A 24295-nucleotide genomic window follows, 5' to 3' on the forward strand; every position below is an offset into this window, starting at 1 on the left:
AAGATCCAACACCCTCTCACTCACAAGGTCTATATTCAAAATTGTAAAAAAAAAAAAAAAAAATCCTACAAGGAATATGTTTTTTTATGACTTATATTCCAACCCAGAGACTGTCTGTATCTGGCGTTCTAGAAACTCGGCTGCTTCTGCTACCATCAAGATGTCATCTAGATAGGGCATTAGAAGAATGTGCTTGGTCCTTATAAAGGATGTCACTTTTACCATCAACTTTTTGAACATACTTGGTGCTTGTAAAACCACAAAAGGAAGGACCTGGTACTGGAGGTGAACTAGGGAGCCCAGGGCCAGACTGGGAAATTAAAGTGTCCCTGGACAAAAACCTAAAGGTGGCCCCTATGTTGTACATGTACCCCAGTGGATATGCTCTACAGTGTGAGGGGGTACACCAAGACTGTCCTAGCATCCAGCAATATTTCATTGCTGGTTTCTAGGGCACTGACTTAGCGCTTCTCCCCATTAACTGTATTACTATCCTCAGGACAGCAGTACAGTTATATATTGCAACGGTGCACAGGAGTCAAGATCTCCAGTCTCCATTACCACAGCCCCACATTAACAAAGTCTGTCCCGTCTGTCCTCTCCATTTCTACGGAGATTCATGAAATGCTCTGATGCTCATATCAGAGGGGCTGCCTGGGTTAAAAATGGGATATGTCCGGGTTCAGAGCTGAAGGCCTTTAAGGATGTTTATGCAATTCACTAATATTTTTGTAAAATACAAGCAGCGAACCAGCTACTATGTAACTAATAAAGCAATAAAAAAAAGCTGCTGGGAACAACCAAAAATTTCACAGATACAATGAAGAAACACTAGATATAAACCATAATATGTGCAACCAAAATCAGCAACTTGGTGTGAAAATAAAAGCTGTGACCTAAATATACTGCTTTACACTGACTGTGCAGTGTTTGCTGACTGTACTGTGTTTCAGCCTGGTAGATACAAGGCATGGCACATAACAGAGAATTGCTGTTTTTGGCAAGCTCTCAGTTTGGATACCAGCTTCCTGCGCTGCTAGCTGAAGACGTCCTAAACAATCAGCTCTGTTCACATAGCGCCAGCATGCAGTGTTATTTCAGCTGCACATGCTGCTCTATGAAAGAATTGTCACTTCCCTGGTTTCAGTATGCCTTAGTATCTTATTTACACTGCATGCTGGAAGGCAGAATTTACAGTGACAATGCACGAAAAAAAACACAAGAGCGGGCACTGAACCAAAGAGGAGATTCTTAAACCTTCTACTTGAGGATCTTAACCATAAATCAAGACATGAAAATTAGAGGGGTTATCAGAGATGCAACATGATACCTCGTGGCCACCACTTCCGGGATCACATGCTGTGCATTTGATTATAAACTGTAGCACAAGCAGGAGTCTGGTTCTCGTGCCAAAGAGAGATTCAGGCTGGGTTCAGACCTGAGTGTTTTTGATATGCGCGTTTTATTGCCGACAAAACACGCGTTTTTTGCGCGTTTTTGTCCATAGTCAACGCGCGTAGAACGCGCGTTTGTGTGATTGACAGCAGTGTTGTCCAATGAAAATACAGGCCTGTCTATATGAAAGGTGTCTAATGAGAGAGAAATGGAGGTGATACATTTCATGTGTTGAGAGAGTGGATTGTAGTGGATTGTTTGCGACCATGGAATACTCCAGAAGGCGACCAATTGCGGCAATTGTGTCAGCAATCCTTCTCCGACGTTTGAGGCGTAGGAGAGAGAGCAGGCGACGCTTCTGGGTCCATCCTGTCATTGCCAACCGACAGGAAAGGGGACAGTTCTGGGCACTGTACGAGACCCTCCGGGCCCATGAAGACAATTTTTTTTCATACACGCGGATGTCCATCACCAGGTTTGTACAAATACAATAGTTCTAGGAGTGTGGTTCCAATTGTGAAGGTACCAGTTGTAGTTTTTTGGTATTGTTAACCCTCACCATTTTCGTTTGCAACAGCTTTGATGAGCTCCTGGGGTTGTTGGGCACCCGTTTACAACGTCAGGACACATTCATGCGGGACAGTATACCACCAGCGGAAAGACTAATCATTACTTTGCGGTAAGTAGACTGTAATTGTGGCCTAATAAAGAATTTGCATTGTGTGTTGACTGGATATTAGTGTGGCTTTTGTTATTTTCTACTGGTGGTTGTGACGTTTCAAGTGTTTTTGAGGGGGGGTATTGTATGTGTATGCTTTTTACATTTGGCATATAGATACCATACATAGTTTACCCACATTTTTCCATACCAAACACTCTCTTCGAAATAAGAGTCCCAAAAAGTTTGCAAATGTTTTTATATTTTGGAAAAGTAATAACATCTTACAGTTCCTCCAAAAATGCGCAAACTGTGTTTAAGACAATCAACATAAGTTTCGTAATTTTTAACTTAAAATTATTCGGTAATTTTCCGATATCAATGAAGGAAGAACACCCCTGATGCACCAAATTATGTATGCTACTTCTCAAAGGTTTTGGTATTGTGGTTCGTTATCCCGCATGGCCTCTCTCATTCCGCCTGATTGCTGGGCAGGTTGCATTTGAGTGGTGGTGGAGGTGTTGGTGCCCATGCTGGTGGAGGGATAGCTGTATGATGATTGTGGTTGTGTGTGCCATGTGTCGTTAGGGTGTGGTATGTTAGTTTGTGGGTATGTTTGTGATGTGTATGTGTGAGTGGGTGGTGGATGTTGTGGTGGATGTTGTGGTGGATATTGTGGTGGATGTTGTGGTGGATGTGGTGGTGGATGTTGTGGTGGATGTTGTGGTGCATTGTTGGGCTGTGTGATGTCATAATGTGTAATGTAGCTGTCTAGAGTCCTTGTTAAGGCGTCCCTCGCTTCAGTTATGCGACTTCGGTGAACTAGCAGCATTTTTTCCTCCAAACTCAGTAAGAAAAGTGCATCACTAGTGAGTTTGGGTGCTGGATGGGCAAGTGCATCCAGGCATGCAATTAGCCGGTCCTCCTGGCGATCGGTTGTTTTCCGTTTTGAACATTGAGTCCGAATGTTTTCGGGTTCCACGACAGGTGGGGCAGGCTGTGTGGGTGTTTGGAATGTAGGGGTGGGATCGGGTGGAGGAGGACTTAGTGCCACCGTAGACGCACAGGCCTCACTGTTCCTGGTGACCTCTTCCTCCTCCTGCTGTTGTCTTTTCGACCAACTACTATCGGTGCTGTGAACATGAAAATATACATAAGTATGTGCAAGATATGAAAGTGAATGCATGTCATACCACACCCTCTCCTGCATGTTTATGCCCTGGACTCACCTACGGATTTCAGTGCATGGTATTAGAAAGGCCATTTCCTCCGCATGGACATAGCTGGACCGTGCACTTGGCGAAGCTCCACTCCTCTGTTCCTTCTCTTTGCGTCGATGACGAATGAAGGCATCTTTGAGGCTCTTCCACTTGCTTTTTAGGAAGTTTACTATAATAAAAATAAAATAACATCCATTAATTGTTGTTTTTGTTTTTCACACATTTTTTTCAGCTATTTAGCTACAGGCCAATCGTTGACCAGTCTTCACTACACCTTTCAGATCGGGAAATCCACAGCCAGTGTGATTGTGAAGGAAACCTGCAGCGCCATTTGGCAGGTCCTTCATGCTGTTGTGATGGGCCAACCAAACAAGGAGGAGTGGCTGAAAATTGCGGATACTTTTCAAAATACCTGCAATTTCCCGAACTGTGTCGGAGCAATTGACGGAAAACACATCCGCGTTCTGAAGCCAATGAGGAGTGGCAGTCAGTTTTATAATTATAAAAAATACTTTTCGTTTGTTCTTTTTGTGGTATGTGATGCGAACTATTGTTTCCGTTATATCGATGTGGGGTCCTATGGCACAAGCTCTGACTCTGCTGTTTTTGGGCATTCTGACTTTGGTCAAATGCTCAGTAGAAATGCCGTTGACCTTCCCGGAAACACCACACTGCCTGGCACCACTTATCCATCTATGTCTTTTGTTTTTGTTGGTGACGAGGCATTTGGTCTAGGTGAGCACCTTATGAGGCCATACTCTACCCGTAATTTATCCATTGCGCGGCGTGTTTTTAACTATCGCCTGACAAGAGCACGCAGGGTGGTGGAATGCGCATTTGGCATCTTAGCCAACAAATGGCGAGTTCTGCACTCTCCCATAAATCTGAAATTGGAGACCGCCATCTCGGTTGTGAAGGCAGCATGTGCTCTTCACAATTTAGTCCGAGAAAGGGATGGCTTAAATTTTGAGGATTCGTTGAGCCATTCCATGGAGAGTCAGAATCGCAGCGGTGTGCATGGGACCACACATGGTGCCGCCATTCGGGATCACTTTGCTGCTTATTTTATGTCACCAGAGGGGGAGTTACCGTGGCAAATGCAAGCCATATAATTTTATAATATTTAGTCTTTTGCAGCTGCAAAAATTGTTTCTTTAACTTAACGTAATATTCCATTTTCTTTGTTTATTGTAATGGGTGAATTAAAAGATTTGGAGAGTGAATTTGTGCAATGCCGTTTTTTCACCTATATCGTGCCCCTTGTAGAAGCCCCAATAGTGCCCACCAATACTCGTCCTTTAACAAGGGAAAACAATGTGGGCGGAATTACGGATCCCATTTATATGCCCAATACTCGTCCATTAAAACAAGGGAAAATTATGTGGGCGGAATTACGGATCCTATAATGTGCCAGTGCTGCAATAGCCCACAAGCACAATAATGTTTTAACGTAGACAATATCTATATCAACTTTATAACCCAAATCCGCACCACTAATGTAGGCCAACATTTGAATTTAAAATACATTGCCAGATTGGAACAAGTGCAAATTGAGCATACTGGCCGACTACATTGTGCAAGAATGTGGGTGATGGGGAACCATTGACTGACCATATACTAGAACAGGGATGGTGAAGCTACGGCCCTCCAGCTGTAGCAAAACTCCAAAACTCCATGCATGCTTGAACAGGCTACAGCAAGTAAAATGCAGCACAGCATATTGGGAGTTGTAGTTGGACAACAGCTGGAGGGCCGCAGGTAGAGGTGGGCTGGACTATTACATAGAGATTTTACACCAGTGCACACAAGGAGTTTGTTTTTTTTACACTCAGAACACACATGTAAATACCTTTGCCTTCTTTCACAGTTTTTGAGAATGTCTTCCACTGTGGCCAGATGCTTGCTCCAATATCCTCCCATGCCTGCTGCCTGCTTCTCTTGTTCTTGTACTTAGCATCTTGGATGTCATATAGGCGGCGTTTTGCCTGCACAAGCCTGATCAGTGTCTCACTATCACAGCCTGCTTCCTCCATCTTGGTCAGGCTAGACACTTGACGATCACTAGGGTGTGGCCTTTTATGACTGTTGCTATGTGCCAAACGCGCGTTCGGACGCGCATTTTTCTGGTCAAAAACGCGCAAAATAACATCTTTGCGCGTTCCTATGCAAAACGCCCCAAAGAAGCTCAAGAACTTTTTTCAGCGTAGGGTGATTTTCAGCGGGTTCAAACGCGCTGTAAAACGCTCAAGTGTGAACCAGGGCCATAGGGAAGCATTGGTTTTCATGTGTTGAGCGTTTTACAGCGCATTTGAATGCGCTGTAAAACGCTCAAGTGTGAACCAGGGCCATAGGGAAGCATTGGTTTTCATGTGTTGAGCGTTTTACAGCGCATTTGAATGCGCTGTAAAACGCTCAAGTGTGAACCAGGGCCATAGGGAAGCATTGGTTTTCATGTGTTGAGCGTTTTGCAGCGCGTTTAAACGCACTGTAAAACGCTCAGGTGTGAACCCAGGGTCAGACTCGCGCATGAGCTGCAGGTTCTAACCCCAAGCTGGGATTGCGTGCCCCATGTATGGGACATGATCCCAGAAGGGGCGGCCACGGGATCGTGACGGATCTTGGATAGTCTGTTTAACTTAAAAAGACCTTTATTTGAAAGTTTTTTTACTGAAAATATTATGACAAAAAAATAATTGAATTTTCAGCCCGCCACAATATTTAAGCAGCAAGGTAAATAACTAGAAGACAACAGGGGTCAGTTAACCAAAATAAGTTATGGGATGGAAAAGAAAGATATCCATGGTACCTGAATGTGTATACAGAAGTGGGAAACCGTCATCAGTTTTATTCTACTTGTAGACGTTGCGGATTATGCACAGTTTTTCCATGCAGATTCTTGTGTGGAAAAACCACATCAGTGTTTTGGTCAGTGATTTCCATCAGTGATTGTGAACCAAAACCAGGATTGGAACCTCCACAGACATACGGTATAATGGAAAGATCTGCACCTGTTCTGTGTTTAGAGCCACACCTGGTTTTAGGTCAAAATCACTGATGGAAACCACTGACCGAACACTGACGTTTAATTGAGGCATTACCAGTACCAGTTCATGTACACTGCATTTTCATTTCATGAGGAAATTGACCAACCATGCAGATTTTGAAATCCGCAGCATCTGTAAGAAGGTACAAGGAATCATCGTAGGTACGTGTCACCGAGGTGAATAAACACTGAAGTTTGAATTACTAACTTGTATTTTGCCTCTGTATTGTGCCCGCTTATCCTAACTACCAGAGCAAATCCCCACAATTGTTGGAGGATGTGTGCATGAGCAGTGAGGCTGGCGTGAACGACAAAATATTTTTGGGTTTGCATTTTTGGGCACGGTGGTATGTCATACATCAAGCCAGAGGTATTATAACCCATGTCCCATGACAAAATGGAGGCTGTTGTGAAGGCCCTCATGGAGGCTAATCTGCAGCAGCGAGAGACAAACCTGCAACAACGGGAGGCTAACAAGCAGCAGCAAGAGACCAACCAGTTGCTGCTACAACACGTGATGGGTTTGCAGACAGCAGCAGCAACCCCGAGCGTTCATGATGCCCGGAAGGCAGTCCGTGCGGCGACTTCTAAGATGACACCTGCAGACGACATCGAAACCTACCTGGCGATGTACGAGAAAGTGGCCACAAGGGAGAAGCTACCCTCAGACCAGTGGACTAAGGACGTCGCTCCGTTCCTGGCATCCGATTCCCAGCGTGTGTGTTTCAACCTGCCGGACGATCAAGATGCTGACTACCAAAAAGCCTGCGAGACCCTAGTATTATGACTTACTCCACCTTCTGCAAAAGTGGCTACAGCCTGAGGTGCTGAGTCCCATGGCTATGCTGGATAGACTTCTGGCTGATATGTTCTGGAGGGCTTTGCCATTCCCTCTCCAGCAATGGATCGGCCAGGTGTCTCCAAGTAATGCCCTTGAAATGATCGACCTGGTGGAATGCTATGAGGCTACCCAGAATCTACAGGGGGGTTCTTTTGGGAGGGGGGCAGTCAAATTCCATAAATCACCCCACACCCGGCGACTTGTGTCAACCAAACCCGCCCAGGATGTACCCCCTATGGATCCAGCTCCGATAGTCTGCTGGCGGTGTCGAGAGCCTGGCCATTTACTAGCTGACTGTCCACATCAGGTGGAACCCATGACACAAACTATGGCTTCCGTCAGTCGTCATATGCCAGGAAGCTGTGTGCAGCGGATACCCCAGAAACTCTAAATCACTTGTGCCAGGTGGAAGTGGGAGACACTCCTGTGGAGGGCCTGCTAGACTCAGGGAGTCTTGTGTCCCTAGTAAGGGCTCCCCTGGTACGGTCTGCTGAGTATACAGGCCAGAAAGTTGGGGTCAAGTGCATTCATGGGGACTTAAAAGAGTATCCCACCGCCCTGGTGTCTCTAACCACGGGGGTCGGCGGGTGGACTCACGAAGTGGCAGTTGCCACAAACTTACACTACGAACTTATAATATGGAGAGACTTACCTGGTTTCCCAGAACTCTGGCCTGCTACGAAAGTGACTGATACCCATGAGACAGGGGTAACCCCAGCAGAGTGGCCTTGCTCCAGGGGAGGCCAGAACCCTGGGAACCCGAATCCGAAGGGCCAGCGGTAGGGGTGACCGCCACTTTGGTGGAAGAGTGGGAGACAACCCCACTGAGGGTAATGGTGGGAGATGTGGAGGATTTGCTGCCGGGGCCTGAGCTGGCAGACCTCAATGTCTCCGGGGATAATTTTGGTATTGCACAAGACCCTATCCCGAGCCTGGGAAAATGTATTAATAGTAGATGGTGAACCACAACAAGCTGGGGCAGAGTCGGTGTCCGCCCGTTTTGTGGTTCAGCAGGATATGTTGTATCGGGTAAACCAGCTGCGGAGTGAACCCATTGAACAGTTGGTGGTGCCCCAGGCTTATCGCAAACTCGTGTTAGAGTTAGTCTACCAACATGTTCTCGGGGGTCATCTGGGAATGCAGAAAACACAGGACCGGATTCTACAACGGTTTTAATGGCCCAGTGTGTTTAAGGAGGTGGACAAATTCTGTAAGTCTTGCCCAACCTGCCAGGAAACTAGCCCCCAGCACCTTTTCCGTAGTCCCTTGGTACCTCTCCCAATTATCGAGGTACCATTTGAGCCTATCGCTATGGACCTCGTAGGCCCAGTACCGAAGTCCACTAGAGGACACCAACACATCTTGGTCGTCCTAGACTACGCCGGAGGCGATGCCACTGCTACATACGACTCCTAAACAGATAGCTAAGGAGCTAATAGAAATGTTCTCCTGAGTGGGGCTACCTAAAGAGGTTCTGACTGACCAGGGGACCACTTTTATGTCCAAGGTGATGAGGGAACTCTGTAAGTTGCTGCACATAAAACAGATGGTCTGGTAGAAAGGTTTAACCAAACATTAAAAAAAATGTTAAAAAAAGGTAAAGATGGGAAGGACTGGGACCTTCTTCTGCCCTATCTCATGCTCGCAGTGCAAGAGGTACCTCTACTGGGTTCTCGCCCTTTGAACTGCTATATGGCAGACACCCTCACGGTCTCTTGGATGTAGGCATGGGAACAACAGCCGACGCCATATAAAAGTGTTATTGAGTACGTTACCCAGATGCAAGAATGGATATAGACAGTGTTGCCTCTTGTTAGGGAGTATATGGAGGCAGCTCAGTGAGCCCAGATTCGGGTCTATAATTGGCAGGCTCGGGTCCGGATCTTTAACCCAGGTGATCGGGTTTTGGTTCTGGTACTGACCGTGAACAGTAAGTTCCTGGCTAGGCAGCAGGGGCCCTACAAGGAGCTCGAGAAAGAACAGAACAGATCTACCATGTTAATTTACTTAAGCTGTGGAAGGATAGGGAGACCTCTACGGAAGACAGCCTGCTGATTTTTTTTTTACATTAGCCGCTGCTCCAGATCCCTAAACACCCTCCATCCCTGTCCCTGTCCCTTCCCGCCAAAAACCTCTGTACCTCTCTCCCTCCCACCCAGGTCCCCGTCCTTTTTTTTACAGACATCATTGGGTCCGTGAGCTTTTTTTGGTAATTTTTTAAATTATTTTTTCAATTTTCCAGCTCTGCACCACTTTTTCTGTGTGCAAGTTGTTACCGCCAAGCGCTGGTCAGTCCACTGTTCAGCACCTAGGCACATTTTTTGGGTGCAGATATATATATTTTTTCAACTGTGCCTTTTTTTTAAGTAATATAATCTTATTGTATATATATATATATATTTATATATATATATATATATACAGTACAGACCAAAAGTTTGGACACACCTTCTCCTTCAAAGAGTTTTCTTTATTTTCATGACTATGAAAATTGTAGATTCACACTGAAGACATCAAAACAATGAATTAGTGTGAAACAATTGAAAATATGTCATATTCTAGGTTCTTCAAAGTAGACACCTTTTGCTTTGATTACTGCTTTGGCATTACTACTCTTGGCATTCTCTTGATGAGCTTCAAGAGGTAGTCACCTGAAATGGTCTTCCAACAGTCTTGAAGGAGTTCCCAGAGATGCTTAGCACTTTTTGGCCCTCTGCGGTCCAGCTCACCCTAAACCATCTCATTGGGTTCAGGTCCGGTGACTGTGGAGGCCAGGTCATCTGGCGCAGCACCCCATCACTCTCCTTCATGGTCAAATAGCCCTTACACAGCCTGGAGGTGACTGACCTTAATTTCTTAAAGTAATGATGGCCACTCGTTTTTCTTTACTTAGCTGCTTTTTTCTTGCCATAATACAAATTCTAACAGTCTATTCAGTAGGACTATAACCTGTGTATCCACCTAACTTCTCCACAACGCAACTGATGGTCCCAACCCCATTTATAAGGCAAGAAATCCCACTTATTAAACCTGACAGGGCACACCTGTGAAGTGAAAACCATTTCAGGTGACTACCTCTTGAAGCTCATCAAGAGAATGCCAAGAGTGTGCAAAGCAGTAATCAAAGCAAAAGGTGGTACTTTGAAGAACCTAGAATATGACATATTTTCAGTTGTTTCACACTTTTTTGTTATGTATATAATTCCACATGTGTTAATTCATAGTTTTGATAACTTCAGTGTGAATCTACAATTTTCATAGTCATGAAAATAAAGAAAACTCTTTGAATGAGAAGGTGTGTCCAAACTTTTGGTCTGTACTGTAGATATGTTGATTTTTATATAGTGTATTCTTTTTTTTGTATCTGCAGTAAATTTTTATACTGCAGTGTCTGCACGGACGCACCAAACACCAGCTTGCGTGTGTTCTGCAGCCCTGGGCACTAATAAGTACCATTTTTTTTACTGGTCGCTTTTGTGCCCAGTTTTCTTTTTTTGGGTGTAAAATATACATTTAGTGTTAAATGGAAATCAATTTTAGGTAGTGTTAGTGTAGTAAATTCCTACACTACAGCGACAATGCACAGTGCCCACCCCAAAACTACCTGTCATCTGACTGTCTGTTCAAGGTTAGGCCTGTTATTGACCACTTTAAAACCAGGTTTGCTGAGGTGTACAACCCAGATAACAATGTCTGTGTAGATGAGTCCCTATTACTTTACAAAGGGAGGATTAGATTCCGTCAGTACCCTCCTAGCAAAAGGGCAAGAAATGGCATAAAGATATACAAACTTTGTGAGAGTAGCTCCGGGTACACCCACAAGTTCCGCATTTACTAAGAGAAAGGTTCCCGGATAGAACCCCCAGAATGTCCCCCCATCCTAGGAGTTAGTGGGAAGATTGTGTGGGACTTACTGCACCCACTGCTGGATAAGGGTTACCACCTCTATGTGGATAACTATTATACCAGCATACCCCTATTCATGTCCCTAACTGCCAGAGGTACTATGGCTTGCGGCACAGTGCGCAAAAATCAGAATGGCCTCCCTAGATCCCTGGTAGGGCAACCACTGAGAAGTTAAGTTAAGTTCAAGAACAAGAGGGATGTCCTTGTACTGACCACTATTCACACTAACACCAGCTCCCCTACTCCTGTACGAGGTACCACAACCACTACCCCCAAACCAGTTTGTATCCTGGACCACAACAGGCACATGGGAGGGGTGGATGTTTCAGATCAACTTCTGAAGCCCTACAGTGCCACACAAAAAATTAAAGAGTGGTACAAAAAGTTGGCCGTACACATTGTACAGATGGCAATGTGTATGTGCTATTTCAATCAGCAGGCCACACAAGAACTTTCCATCAGTTCCAAGAGGTGGTTATTAAGGCCCTAATTTTTCAAAGCCAGGATGGGGAGGGTCCCAGTACTTCAGGAAGTCATGGTGCCTGTGTTGTACCAGGGCAACATTTTCCAGGTCAAGTCCCCCAGACAGCAAAGAAGGGAAGGACCCGGGAATAAGGAAAGACACCATTTAGCACTGCGAAACTTGCCCTAAACAATCTGGCCTGTGCATGCAGGCCACTACCACTCATCCATGGAGTATTAATTTAATTTCATCCATGATGTACCCTGTAGTTTTACCACTTTATATATCTGCATAGCTTACAGATCCACTTTTCACCAACCACTACATATTCATTTCTGTGAAATACCTGTTAGGTCAAAAGTGCCCTTTCCACCCCTTAAAATGTTCATACGGGGGTGCTCTTTCCAAAATGGGGTAACTTTGCGGGGTTTTTAATTTCTAGGGACCTCAGGTTTTTTTTTAGGCGACATGGCATCTAAAATCAACGGCTGCCAATTCAGGTCCATATTTTGCTGTTTGACTCTAGAGCTCTGCTGTGCGGTCATAGATATGGGGTGTTGCCGTATTCGGGGGGAAATGGGTAACAAAATTTCCTAGATGTTTCCTAGTTCTACTAAACACCTTTGAGGTCAAAGTTCTCACTACACACCTTGAAAGATTCCTCGAGGGGTGTAGTTTCCAAAATGGGGTCACTTTTTGGGGGTTTCCACTGTAGGGCCACCTCAGGGTGTCTTCATATGCGACATAGCTCCCAATTACCATTCCAGTTAAATCCGCTCTCCAAAAGCCATATGGTGCTCCTTCCACTCTGAAGCCTGCTGTGTGCCCATACATCAGTTTTTGAGCACATATGGGTTGTTTCTGTAAACTCCAGATTCAGGGTAAGAGATTTTGAGTTTTTACATGACAAAACTGTATAGAAAGGTTATTAAATATTATGTTAGGACAATCAGAAAACTTTTTGTCGCCCTAATGATATTGATCTAGGTGTGCAGGTCCACCCAAGCCATCCAACAGATGCAAAATAACTTTGAGGTTTACTGGTTCTCAGTCAGATGAGAGCTGGTTTGGAATATCTCATAGTGCACGAGGTTGCCATTGTAAGGTATGCTGGCTGTTATCTGTCTCATGGCTTGGATGGCTTGTACATACCTGGCTTTTGGCATATAGCCTTTGTGTGGTTGTCTATTGTATGTCATACATAATAGGAGTTTTAGACGCATCCAGCTATCCTCTTATTGCTGTTGCCAAACCATTTTTATAGGGTTTCCATCACAATTTCTAACCTTTTTTTATGAACCAAACACCCTCTTCTCTTCCGAGCAGGGGGTGCCTGGGGGTTCTCCCATTGACTTCCATTGTATTAAATTGTATTCGAGCACCTGAATTATTCGGCCGAGCACTCGGATCTGCCGAGCATAGCGATGCTCGAGCCGAACAGCAGTTCGGCCGAGCATGCTCCCTCATCACTACTCAGCTGCTTTATAACATCATAACACACAGCTCAGCTGCTTTATAACCTCATAATACACAGCTAAGCGGCTGCAGAACCTCGTGATACATACCTCCGCTGCTGCAGAACCTCATAATACACACTTCAGCTGCTGTAGAACCTCATAATATACACCTCAGCTGCTGAAGAACATCATAACACATAACCCCCTGTGAGAGGAGATACCATATGACTTTTATGTATATAGGTATTCACACTTGTACAGTGAATAGGCCATGAGGAAGGAGGATGTGTTTCATCTGAAACGCGTCATTTAAAAAAAAATTTTTTTTTGCATTGCATGATGTTTTTATTAGTGATGAGAAAGCATGCTCAGCAGATCCGAGTGCTCAGCCGAATAATTTGGGTGCTTGAATACAATTTATTATAATGGAAGTCAATGGGAGAACCCCAGGCGTGATTACATGACAAAACTGTATAGAAAGGTTATTATTATGTTAGGACAATCAGAAAACTTTTTGTCACCCTCATGATATTTATCTAGATGTGCAGGTCCACCCAAGCCATCCAACAGATGCAAAATAACTTTGAGGTTTACTGGTTTTCAGTCAGAAGAGAGCTGGTTTGGAATATCTCATAGTGCACAAGGCTGCCATTGTAAGGTATGCTGACTAAGCCTGTCATCTGTCTCATGGATACATTGATGGCTTGCACATACCTGGCTTTTGGCATATAGTCTTTGTGTGGTTGTCTATTGTACGTCGTACATAATAGGAGTCTTAGACGCATCCAGCTATCCTCTTAATGCTGTTTGCAAACTATTTTGATGGGGTTTCCATCAATTTCTAACCTTTTTATATGAACCAGACTTCCTCTTTTCTTCTGAGCAGGGGGTGCCTGGTTGTCTTCCATTAACTTCCATTATACTCGGGTGCTTGGCCGAGCACACGAATATAGCAATGTGTTGGGGCCCAACACCCAAATACTTTGGTGTTCGCTCATCACTAGTTTTTAAAATAAAGATTTGAAGTTTTTAACCACAAGTGCCATCAGATTTGTCCTGGATTCAGAACCTCATACTACACACCTCAGCTGCTGCAGAACATCATAGTACACACCTCAGCTGCTGCAGAACATCATAATATGTACTTCAGCTGCTTCAGAACCTCATACTACACACCTCAGCTGCTGCAGGACATCATAGTACACACCTCAGCTTCTGAAAAACATGATAATCTGATGCTACAGAACACATAAGGCTTTAGGCCTCGTTCACTTCTCTGCCAAACAGATCTGGCTAGTGGCTTCCTAATCTGGCACAAATTCCATGATGGAAACCCATCAGATCTCATTATGGTCAGTGGGATCCATCTGGTGTTGTCGTTGGTGTGCTCCTGTGACAGAGAGGAACAGCAAATGTCACCAGTGCAGATGCGAACAAAGCCTAATACACAACCTAGATGCTTGTTATATACAGGTGACAAAAAACATAGACATACAAATGATCTATGAATGTACTATGTAAAAAGACCCTGAAGAGTAAGTATAGACCAACTCAGTGTACATGAATACACCTAATATCGAAAATGAACTGAGATTAAACGGGTATATCATAAAAAAAAAACTTTATTAAATACAAGGTACATATATAAAATGAGAACATGATACAACAGATAAAAAATGACTACACCCGAGGAGGTATGTAAGCACATGTATATCAAAGAAAAGAAGGGGGGAGAGAGATGGAGATAAAAAGCAAATCAGCTAGCTTAATGCTGTGTATAAATCCGTGACCCCAATTGATATGTATGTATAGAGACATATAACACCCAAAGCGTATATAACACACTGAATTATTGTTTAAAGCAGGTTAGGTACAGTTTAATGACCAGACCCTTTTTGTGATTTAGTGCACGTAGAGGTCTAATGGTTATTTGGACTAACAAAATGGGCTTTTAATATGTTTTATGTATCAATGTGTTGTCTTTTTTAGTTTTATTTGGGGAAAACTGTGCAAAATAGACAGCGGTAGAGGGAATGGTGCTGGAGAGAACAGCTTTGGAGACAGAAGTCAGTGTAATTTTTTTAAAGCATTGGTAAAATTTTAAATTATCTTGGACAGTCACTTTAAGTGCACTGAGGGTAGGCCAAAGCCACTCTGTGCACCCTTGCTCCCCTGTCTTCTTCTGCCAGCCCCTCCCTCTCCTTCACTGGGATCTAAGCTGCAGTAACCCTCCAAAGCTACTATACAGGAGCTGTTCTTCTGGCTTTGTTGCAAGTGTACTCCTGGTGCCAGAGGCTGCAGGAAACAGTTGATCAGTGTGGTGCCAGGTGTCGGACCCTGACCAATCAGAAATCGATGACCTATTCCAGGTTGGAACTTGGTTGGAATCACATGCCACTGGGGTAAATTTTTATGGGTTGATTCGCCAAAACCTTAATAAGTATTATTAACCCTTTCATGACTGGGCCCAAAAAAGGCTTGAATGTCCAGGCAACTTTTAGCGATTTTGTGCACATGGTGGTTTAGTGACCCTAACTTTTTTATTTGTTCAACTACCAAAATAATTTTAGCGATTTTTTTTTTTATTTTTTTTATTTGACACTTCAAATATTATTTGTTCGTTTTTTTTTGTTTAATTTGGAGGAAAACCACTCTTTATTTCTAAAATATTAAAACTGACACAAAAATGTATTATTGCAATGGGTTCCATATTTTGTTCCCTATTTGCCATTAGCGATGTCGCGAACATAAAATTTTCCATTGGCGAATGCTAATTTTCACAAATGTTCGTGAACCGGGCGAACCGCCATAGACTTCAATAGGCAGGCAAATTTTAAAACCCACAGGGACTCTTAATGGCCAAAATAGTGATGGAAAAGTTTTTTCAAGGGGACTAACACCTGGACTGTAGCATGCCGGAGGGGGATCCATGGAAAAACTCCTATGGAAAATTACGCAGTTGACGCAGAGTCTGGTTTTAATCCGTAAAGGGCATAAATCACCTAACATTCCTAAATTGTTAAATTACGTGCTTTAAAACATCAGGTATGATGTTGTATCGATCAGGTAGTATAAGGGTTATGCCCGCTTCACAGTGACAGACCAAACTCTGACAGACCAAACTCCCCGTTTAACGCACCGCAAACAACCGCAAACAGTCCATTTGCACAACCGCAAACTCCCCATTTGCACAAGGTTGGATACCAAGCTTGCCATGTCCCGTTCCTTGTCCTCACTGACGTCATTGAAGGTCTATTCCTCTACCCAGCCATGTACAACACCAAGGGTCCCCGAAAGGAAACAACAAGCACCCTGGGATGCCTGCTGTGGTTGGTCTTCCACCTCCTCAAAGCCACCTTCCTCCTCTCACTCCTCTTCTTCAGACTCCTCTCTCTGCATTGCCGCAGGTCCAGCAATCGACGACGACAAGGCTGCTTCTGGTGGTGATGGTGACGCATGAGCCTACAGCCATTGTGCATGAGCGTTCAGTAACGCGGGCAAAAAATACCCAGCTCCGCAGAGGCTGTCCTTTTTTTTTTTTATAAAAAAAAAATCTGTTCTTAATAGTTTAATCTCTGTTTTGTCCCCTATCAGGGGCCGTGTATGGAATAGATTTTAGGAACCGGGAGATGAAAAAAAGATGCTTGGTCGGTCCTTTTACTTCCAATTTGGGGCACTGCGCGTGCACCGTGTAATGTACCGTGCAATCCCAATATGAGTGGTATGTTAAGTAGTACTATTCCTATCAGTTCAATCCCTGTTACGTCCCTATCAGGGGCCGGTCTAAGGAATAGATTTTAGGAACCGGGAGATGGAAAAAGATGCTTAATTGGTCCTGCTACTTCCAATTTGGGGCACTGCGCGTACGCCGTGCAATGTACTGTGCCACCAGATATGAGTGGTGTGTTAAGTAGTACTATTCCTATCAGTTTAATCCCTGTTACGTCCCCTATCAGGGGACGTGTATGGAATAGATTTTAGACAACCGCAAAGAGTTGTCAATAGTTGACACACTCATGACATAAATTATATTCCTCTATGCGTCAATCTTGGTGTAGTGATGAATGTGCTCGTGCGCACGTTTGGGAGATTGCAGGCGATGGGGTTTTTTCAAAGCCTATGGTTGTACTGAGGTAGTTCAGTGATAGTTAAGTGACCCAGAAAACAATGATTCTGCAGTGTGGGGCCATTGTTGGCCTAGTAGGCTTTAATGATCACCTTAGATGATCACAAAGAAAATTTATGTTTTTTCTATGCAAAATTATCCAGCCGATCGCTTTTGGTCCGTTCACAATGAAGCAACGACCTTATCATCTGGGGTGTGCCAACATTGCCATTGCCAACAAACTCATAGAGGTGGTCGCTTCATTGTTATACGCAAGCCCCTTCACCACAACAAGGTAACGATCACGAAGGGGAATTGACACATGTATATGCCTTTTTTTTTGTTTTGTTTTTGCAGCCACAGTGCAGCACCAGAGGCCAGAATTTAGGCATGTACACATGCCTGAAAAATCAGGTATTGCTGTAGCAGCGGCCAGAAAAATTCATGTTTTCCAGGCAGAAAGTGCCCTAAAACATTGTGGCTTGAACCCTAGTTTGTGGCGGATAAGTCACGCAAGTTATCTGGCAATCAGAGATAAAATACAGCAGCGTGTGGACCATTTTTAGCCCAAGGCAGCTCATCTCATCAGGCCTTTTTTAGTCGAATGTATCGCCCACTGTGAGTCCCTTCGGGATCCATGCCTCATTCATCTTAATAAAGGTGAGGTGATCTAGACTTTTTTGACCTAGGCGACTTCTCTTCTCAGTGACAATACCTCCTGCTGCACTGAAGGTCCTTTCTGACAGGACACTTGAAGCGGGGCAGGCCAGAAGTTCTATCGCAAATTGGGATAGCTCAGGCCACAGGACAAGCCTGCACACCCAGTAGTCAAGGGGTTCATCGCTCCTCAGAGTGTCGATATCTGCAGTTAAGGCAAGGTAGTCTGCTACCTGTCGGTCGAGTCGTTCTCTGAGGGTGGACCCCGAAGGGCTGTGGCGATGCGTAGGACTTAACAGGCTCTGCAAGTCCTCCATCAGCAACATGTCTTTAAAGCGTCCTGTCCTTGATAGCGTGGTCGTGGTAGGAGGAGGATTACTTTCACCTCTTCCCCTGTTAGATTCCCATTGTGCTGTGACATCACCCTTATACGCTGTGTAAAGCATACTTTTAAATTTATTTTGGAACTGCTGCATCCTTTCTGACTTCCGGTAATCCGGTAACATTTCAGGCACTTTCTGCTTATACCGAGGGTCTAGTAGCGTGGCCACCCAGTACAGGTTGTTCTCCTTCAGCCTTTTTATACGAGGGTCCCTCAACAGGCACGACAGCATGAAAGACCCCATTTGCACAAGGTTGGATGCCGAGCTACTCATGTCCCGTTCCTCATCCTCACTCATCTCACTAAAGGTCTGTTCTTCCCCCCAGCCACGTACAACACCATGGGTACCAGATAGGTGACAACGAGCACCCTGGGATGCCTGCTGTGGTTGGTCTTCCTCCTCCTCAAAGCCACATTCCTCCTCTGACTCCTCTTCCTCAGACTCTTCCAGAGTTGCCACAGGTCCAGCAAGCAATGCTGCTAAGGCTGTTTCTGGTGGTGATGATGGTGACCACAACTCTTCCTTTTCACGCTCATCTACGGCCTGATCCAGCACTCTTCGCAGGGCATGCTCCAGGAAGAAAACAAATGGGATGATGTCGCTGATGGTGCCTTCGGTGCGACTGACTAGGTTTGTCACCTCCTCAAAAGGATGCATGAGCCTACAGGCATTGCGCATCAGCGTCCAGTAATGTGGCAAAAAAATTCCCAGCTCCGCAGAGGCTGTACTAGCACCCCGGTCATACAAATACTCGTTGACGGCTTTTTCTTGTTGGAGCAGGCGGTCGAACATTAGGAGTGTTGACTTTTAACGTGTCGGGCTGTCGCAACTCAAGCGCCTCGCTGGCATGTTTCGTAGCTGAATATCTGAAACGTGCTCCAACGCCGTGTAGGAACGCCTGAAATTGCCACACACCTTCCTGGCCTGCTTGAGGACGTCCTGTAAGCCTGGGTACTTATGCACAAAGCGTTGAACGATCAGATTACACACATGTGCCATGCATGGCACATGTGTCAACTTGCCCAAATTCAATGCCGCCAACAAATTGCTTCCGTTGTCACACACCACTTTGCCGATCTCCAGTTGGTGCAGAGTCAGCCACTGATCCACCTGTGCGTTCAGGTCGGACAGGAGTGCTGGTCCGGTGTGACTCTCTGCTTTCAAGCAAGTCAACCCCAAGACTGCGTGACACTGTCGTATCCGGGATGTAGAATAGCCCCTGGGGAGCTGTGGGTGTGCAGTTGATGTGGAGCAAGACACAGCAGCAGAAGAGGACTCAGCCGAGGAGGTTAGCGAAGAGGATGGAGTAAGAGGAGTAGAGGAGGTGGCAGCAGGCCTGCCTGCAAGTCGTGGCGGTGTCACCAGTTCCTCTGCAGAGCCACGCATTCCATGCTTGGCACCGTCAGCAGGTTTATCCAATGCGCGGTGTAGGTGATATACCTGCCCTGACCGTGCTTTGCAGACCAGGTATCAGTGGTCAGATGTACCCTTGCCCCAACACTGTGTGCCACACATGCCATGACTTCCTTTTGCACAATAAAGTACACACGCTTGCAGAAAAGTAACTGCTATTATATTGTTGTTTTAAAAAAAACATGGGACATGGGTCTCGCAAAATCTGCCTTCGAAAAACCATATGGCGTTCCTTTCCTTATGCGCCCTGCCGTGTGCCCACATAGCAGTTTACGACCACATATGGGTTGTTTATGCAGACTAAAGAATCAGGACAAAAAATATTGAGTTTTGTTTGGCTGTTAACCCCTGCTTTGTTACTGTAAAAAAAATTATTAAAATGGAAAATCTGCCAAAAATGTTTTCATTAATTCCTGTGGAACACCTGAAGGGTTAAGAAGGGTTGTAAAATCAGTTTTGAATACCTTGAGGGGTGTAGTTTCTAAAATGGGGTTATTTCGGGAGGTTTCTATGATGTAAGCCTCACAAAGTGACTTCAGACCTGCACTGGTCCTTATAAAGTGGGTTTTGGAAATTTTCTGAATTTTCAAGCCTTCTAACGTCCACAAAAAAATATAAAATGGCATTCACAAAATGATCCAAACATGAAGAAGACATAGGAATTGTAACGTTAACGTTATTGCTATTACAAAAGTAGAAAAATGGAAATTTGCTAATTTTTCTAAATTTTAGGTAAATTTGGTATTTTTTATAAATAAAATAGAAATGTTTTGACTCAATTTTACCACTGCCGTGAAGTACAATATGTGACGAGAAAACAATCTCAGAATGGCCTGGAAAAGTAAAAGTGTTTTAAAGTTATCACCACATAAAGTGAAACATGTCAGATTTGCAAAAATTGGCCTGGAATTTAAGGTGAAAAGTGGCACGATAGTGAAGGGGTTAAAGCGCTGCCTGAACGTTTCTATACAGTCTATCTGCATGGGGCATGTGTAGATAGGACGTATATACCCAGTGGGCAATTGGGTAGGGGTTAATGATGTGTCCTTTACAATAATCACTCACACAACAGAACACAGTTTATTATGGTAGAAAAAAAGTGTAGCAACATTTGCATCGGTCACACACGGATGTGTTATGGAGTTTGCGGCAGATTTGCCAAGGATTTCACCGTGTGCATTGCAAATGGTGATGTCGGAAGGGGAAAGCCACAGCATAAACTGATGTGTTGCAGATTTTAAGTCTGCACTGCAGGACAGTTGACGTTGCAGAGTTTTTCAGCAGCACGTGGACGAGATTTGCTAAGATCTCATCTGCTGGAACTAGAACTATACTGCTGATTTAATGAGCACGAATCCATCTTGTTTGGAGCATACTCTAATGGTGAAACTGTCAGGCAGCTTTTTAAAGTTCCTTTCAAAAGCCACAGAAGTGATTAATACAGGGTTATTTTTTATTATACTCATTCAGTCTCTCAAGATAATTTAAAAAAAATACCATTTAGAGATGAGATACGTTTATTTTCAGTTTTCATTAACCCCCCCCGGGCGTCTGACTCATAAGCTCTGAAGATCGTGTATCTGACCTATATGTCAGATTGCACATTTATTGAAACAAACTGTTACATCAATCCTATTTATAAGGAAGACTGTCAGGAAATGCAAAACAGCGTATCACATCAGCAAATTACTCCACCTCACTAGAGAATGCGAATTATGGGATATCTTTCATGGCAAATATCAGTGACACAATCTACTGCACAGATGGAACAAATTACTTTGTTTATAGACTTATAATTACTTTATTATTAACATATCACATAAAATATATCCCCACAGTTTCTTTACGGATATACCAGATATTTGCTATATGTTTAAAGGGTAACTGTCATGTTTTCACCAAAAATCTATTTTAGCATATGTTACTGCTGCAGCAGCATTATGCATAAAGCGATCATTTGTTTCTTCACATACAACCATTTTCCTTGAGTTATTCCCTTAGTTATGGCTGTTTAAAGGGAATTGGTCACCTGGTTTGAGCATATTAAGGTGTTACTACTGCCATGTACAATAAAATACCTAATTTCTTGCTGTAGTCTTCATTTTTTGTTTCATGGTTTTATTAGCGATAAAATCCACTTTTTATGTTATGCAAATGAGTGTCCAAGGTGCCCAGAGGGGCGTTATTATCCTTCTCTAGTAACTCCCCCTACAGTGCCCAGTCCGCCTTTCTTTAGAGCCCAAGTGTCACCACCAGACATCTGAGAAGCTCTGACAGACGTCCTTCAGAACCTCCTCCTTGAAGTTCCTTTTGTTTTGCTTTCATTTTCTCATCTCGTTAGCCTCTCTCAGCTGTCATGTAGTTGCACTGATTGCATCCCTTTAAATCCCTTCCCATACTGCATCACTTTGCGGTTTATATTACTTCCTGGAGTGTGTGCATGCTGATGCTACTACTGAGTCTTCTACAGATAAGTTTTGTTCATTCATTTGTGTTTTCCTATTTGCTGGATCCCAGGTGACCCTGACTCCCTCCGTATCAAGTGTAGGGAGCCGGTGGTCGTGTCCCCTCACTATTATAGGGTGTTCAGGTGTTATACAGTCGAGGTACGAGGATATGCGATCATCTACCATTGAGATTTTTGCATAGGCTGAGCAGTTAGGGAGAGAGCCAGGTCTGTTGCAGGGCTCTCCCGTTTGTTCCTTAGTTTTGGATACAGTCAGTCGGATCTTCATTTTGTGTCTCCTAGTTTTCTGTACACCTTCCGTGACATTATAAACCGCCAAAACCGTCTCAAGCATGGATCCGGTTTCACTTTTGACTGAACACATGCAGGGTCTTTCATTGGGGGTAGCAGATCTCCTTAAGACTGTTTCTCAGTTTCAGGTGACCGGTTCAGCTTGCGTTCATGGAGTTTGTTCTGAGCCTAAGATTTCGCTCCTGGATACGTTCTCCGGGGGTAGTGAGAATTTTGTTCATTTTAGAGAGGCTTGCAAACTCCATTTTCGCCTACTTCCCCATTCCTCTGGTGATGAGGAGCAGAGGGTGGGGATCATCATCTCGCTGCTCAGGGATAACGCTCAGTCCTGGGCCTTTTCGCTGCCGGTGGGGGCACGGCCCCTCTGTTCAGTGAATGAATTTTTTTTTGCCCTGGGTCAGATATATGATCATCCGGATCGTATTGCTCTGGCTGAGTCTAGACTACGTCTTTTATACCAGGGTAAACAGTCCGCAGAGATATACTGTTCAGAATTTCGAAGATGGGCAGCTGATACTGGTTGGAATGATGCTGCACTCCAAAGTCAATTTTGCCATGGTCTTTCAGAGGGATTGAAAGATGCATTTGCCTTTCATGAGAGACCTACCTCCTTGGACTCTGCCATGTCTCGGGCCGTTCGTATTGGCAGGCGTCTTAGAGAGAGAGGAGAGATCACTCCTTCCTGTCATACTCAGTCCAAGGACAGTGCGGCGGTCTCATTCAGTGCACAGGGGTCTCAGTCGCTCTCAATCCCTTCTGAGCAGGAGCCCATGCAGCTGGGTTTGATTGCCTCTGACAATAGATGATTCAGCCCTCATAGGAAGGTTTGTTTCTGTTGTGGGGGTATAAATCATTTGGCAAATGTTTGTCCCTCTAGGAGATTCAGGCAGTTTTTTGAGAGTAATAAAGTAACAAAAAGAAAAAAATCCTCTAAAAATGTTCCATCTGTTACCATTGGCAAGGTTGATGCGGAAATTGAAGGTTTTCCGTTTGCTTGTAGTTCCCGTTTTGTCCTACCTGCCAGGGTGGCGCTAGAGAGCAAGAACATTTTTTTGTGAGATTTTTGTAGATAGTGGAGCAGCTGTCAATCTCATTGATAATCAATTTGCTATAACTCATGGTTTCCAGGTATGCACTTTGGGAAAGGATATACCTGTTTTTGCTATTGATTCCGTTCCACTTTCTCAGAAATCATTAAAGGGCATAGTTCACAATATCCGTTTGATTGTGAGTGATACTCATGTTGAGGATGTGTCATGTTTCGTCCTAAGCGGGTTGCCTACTCCTCTAGTGTTGGGGCTACCCTGGCTCACTAAACATAACCCCACCATTGATTGGCAAGCGAGGCTTGGAGTGACTTTTGCAGAGAGATTTGCCTCACGACATCTGTTTCTGAGGTTTCTACTAAGACTGTACCATCTTTTCTCTCAGAATTTTCGGATGTGTTCTCTGAGAGTGGTGTTCAGGACTTGCCCCCTCACAGGGAGTACGATTGCCCTATTAATCTCACCCCAGGCGCCAAGCTGCCTAAATCTTGTTTATACAATCTCTCCCAACCTGAAAGGGTCGCTATTCGTGCTTATATCTCTGAGAGTCTGAGAAAGGGACACATACGACCCTCAAAGTCACCTGTTGCCGCTGGTTTTTTCTTTGTTAAGAAAAAAGATAGTTCTTTAAGACCATGTCTGGATTTTAGGGAGCTGAACAGTATCACAATTCGTGACCCTTATCCGCTTCCTCTGATCCCGGACCTGTTTAACCAGATTGTTGGGGCTAAAGTTTTTTCCAAGAGGGGCATACAACCTGGTCAGGGTCAGAGAGAGAGACGAATGGAAGACGGCCTTCAATACCCCTGAGGGCCATTTTGAGAATTTGGTTATGCCTTTTGGTTTGATGAATGCTCCAGCCGTCTTTCAGCATTTTGTGAACAGCATTTTTTATCATTTAATGGGGAAATTTGTATTAGTGTATCTAGATGACATTTTGATTTTTTCTC

At 44.3% G+C, this 24295-nt stretch overlaps 1 protein-coding gene across 1 annotated transcript; it reads left to right on the forward strand.

The window, feature by feature from the left end:
• Nucleotides 1–1657: 1657 nt before the first annotated feature.
• Nucleotides 1658–4385, forward strand: LOC122929145 (protein ALP1-like). The gene is made up of 3 exons (XM_044282642.1): nt 1658–1870; nt 1973–2074; nt 3506–4385. The coding sequence occupies exons 1-3, from the start codon at nt 1662–1664 to the stop codon at nt 4383–4385; spliced, it is 1191 nt and encodes a 396-aa protein (XP_044138577.1). The 5' UTR covers nt 1658–1661.
• Nucleotides 4386–24295: the final 19910 nt, after the last annotated feature.

This window comes from Bufo gargarizans, chromosome 1, assembly GCF_014858855.1.
Source record: "Bufo gargarizans isolate SCDJY-AF-19 chromosome 1, ASM1485885v1, whole genome shotgun sequence".
Lineage (NCBI taxonomy): Eukaryota > Metazoa > Chordata > Amphibia > Anura > Bufonidae > Bufo > Bufo gargarizans.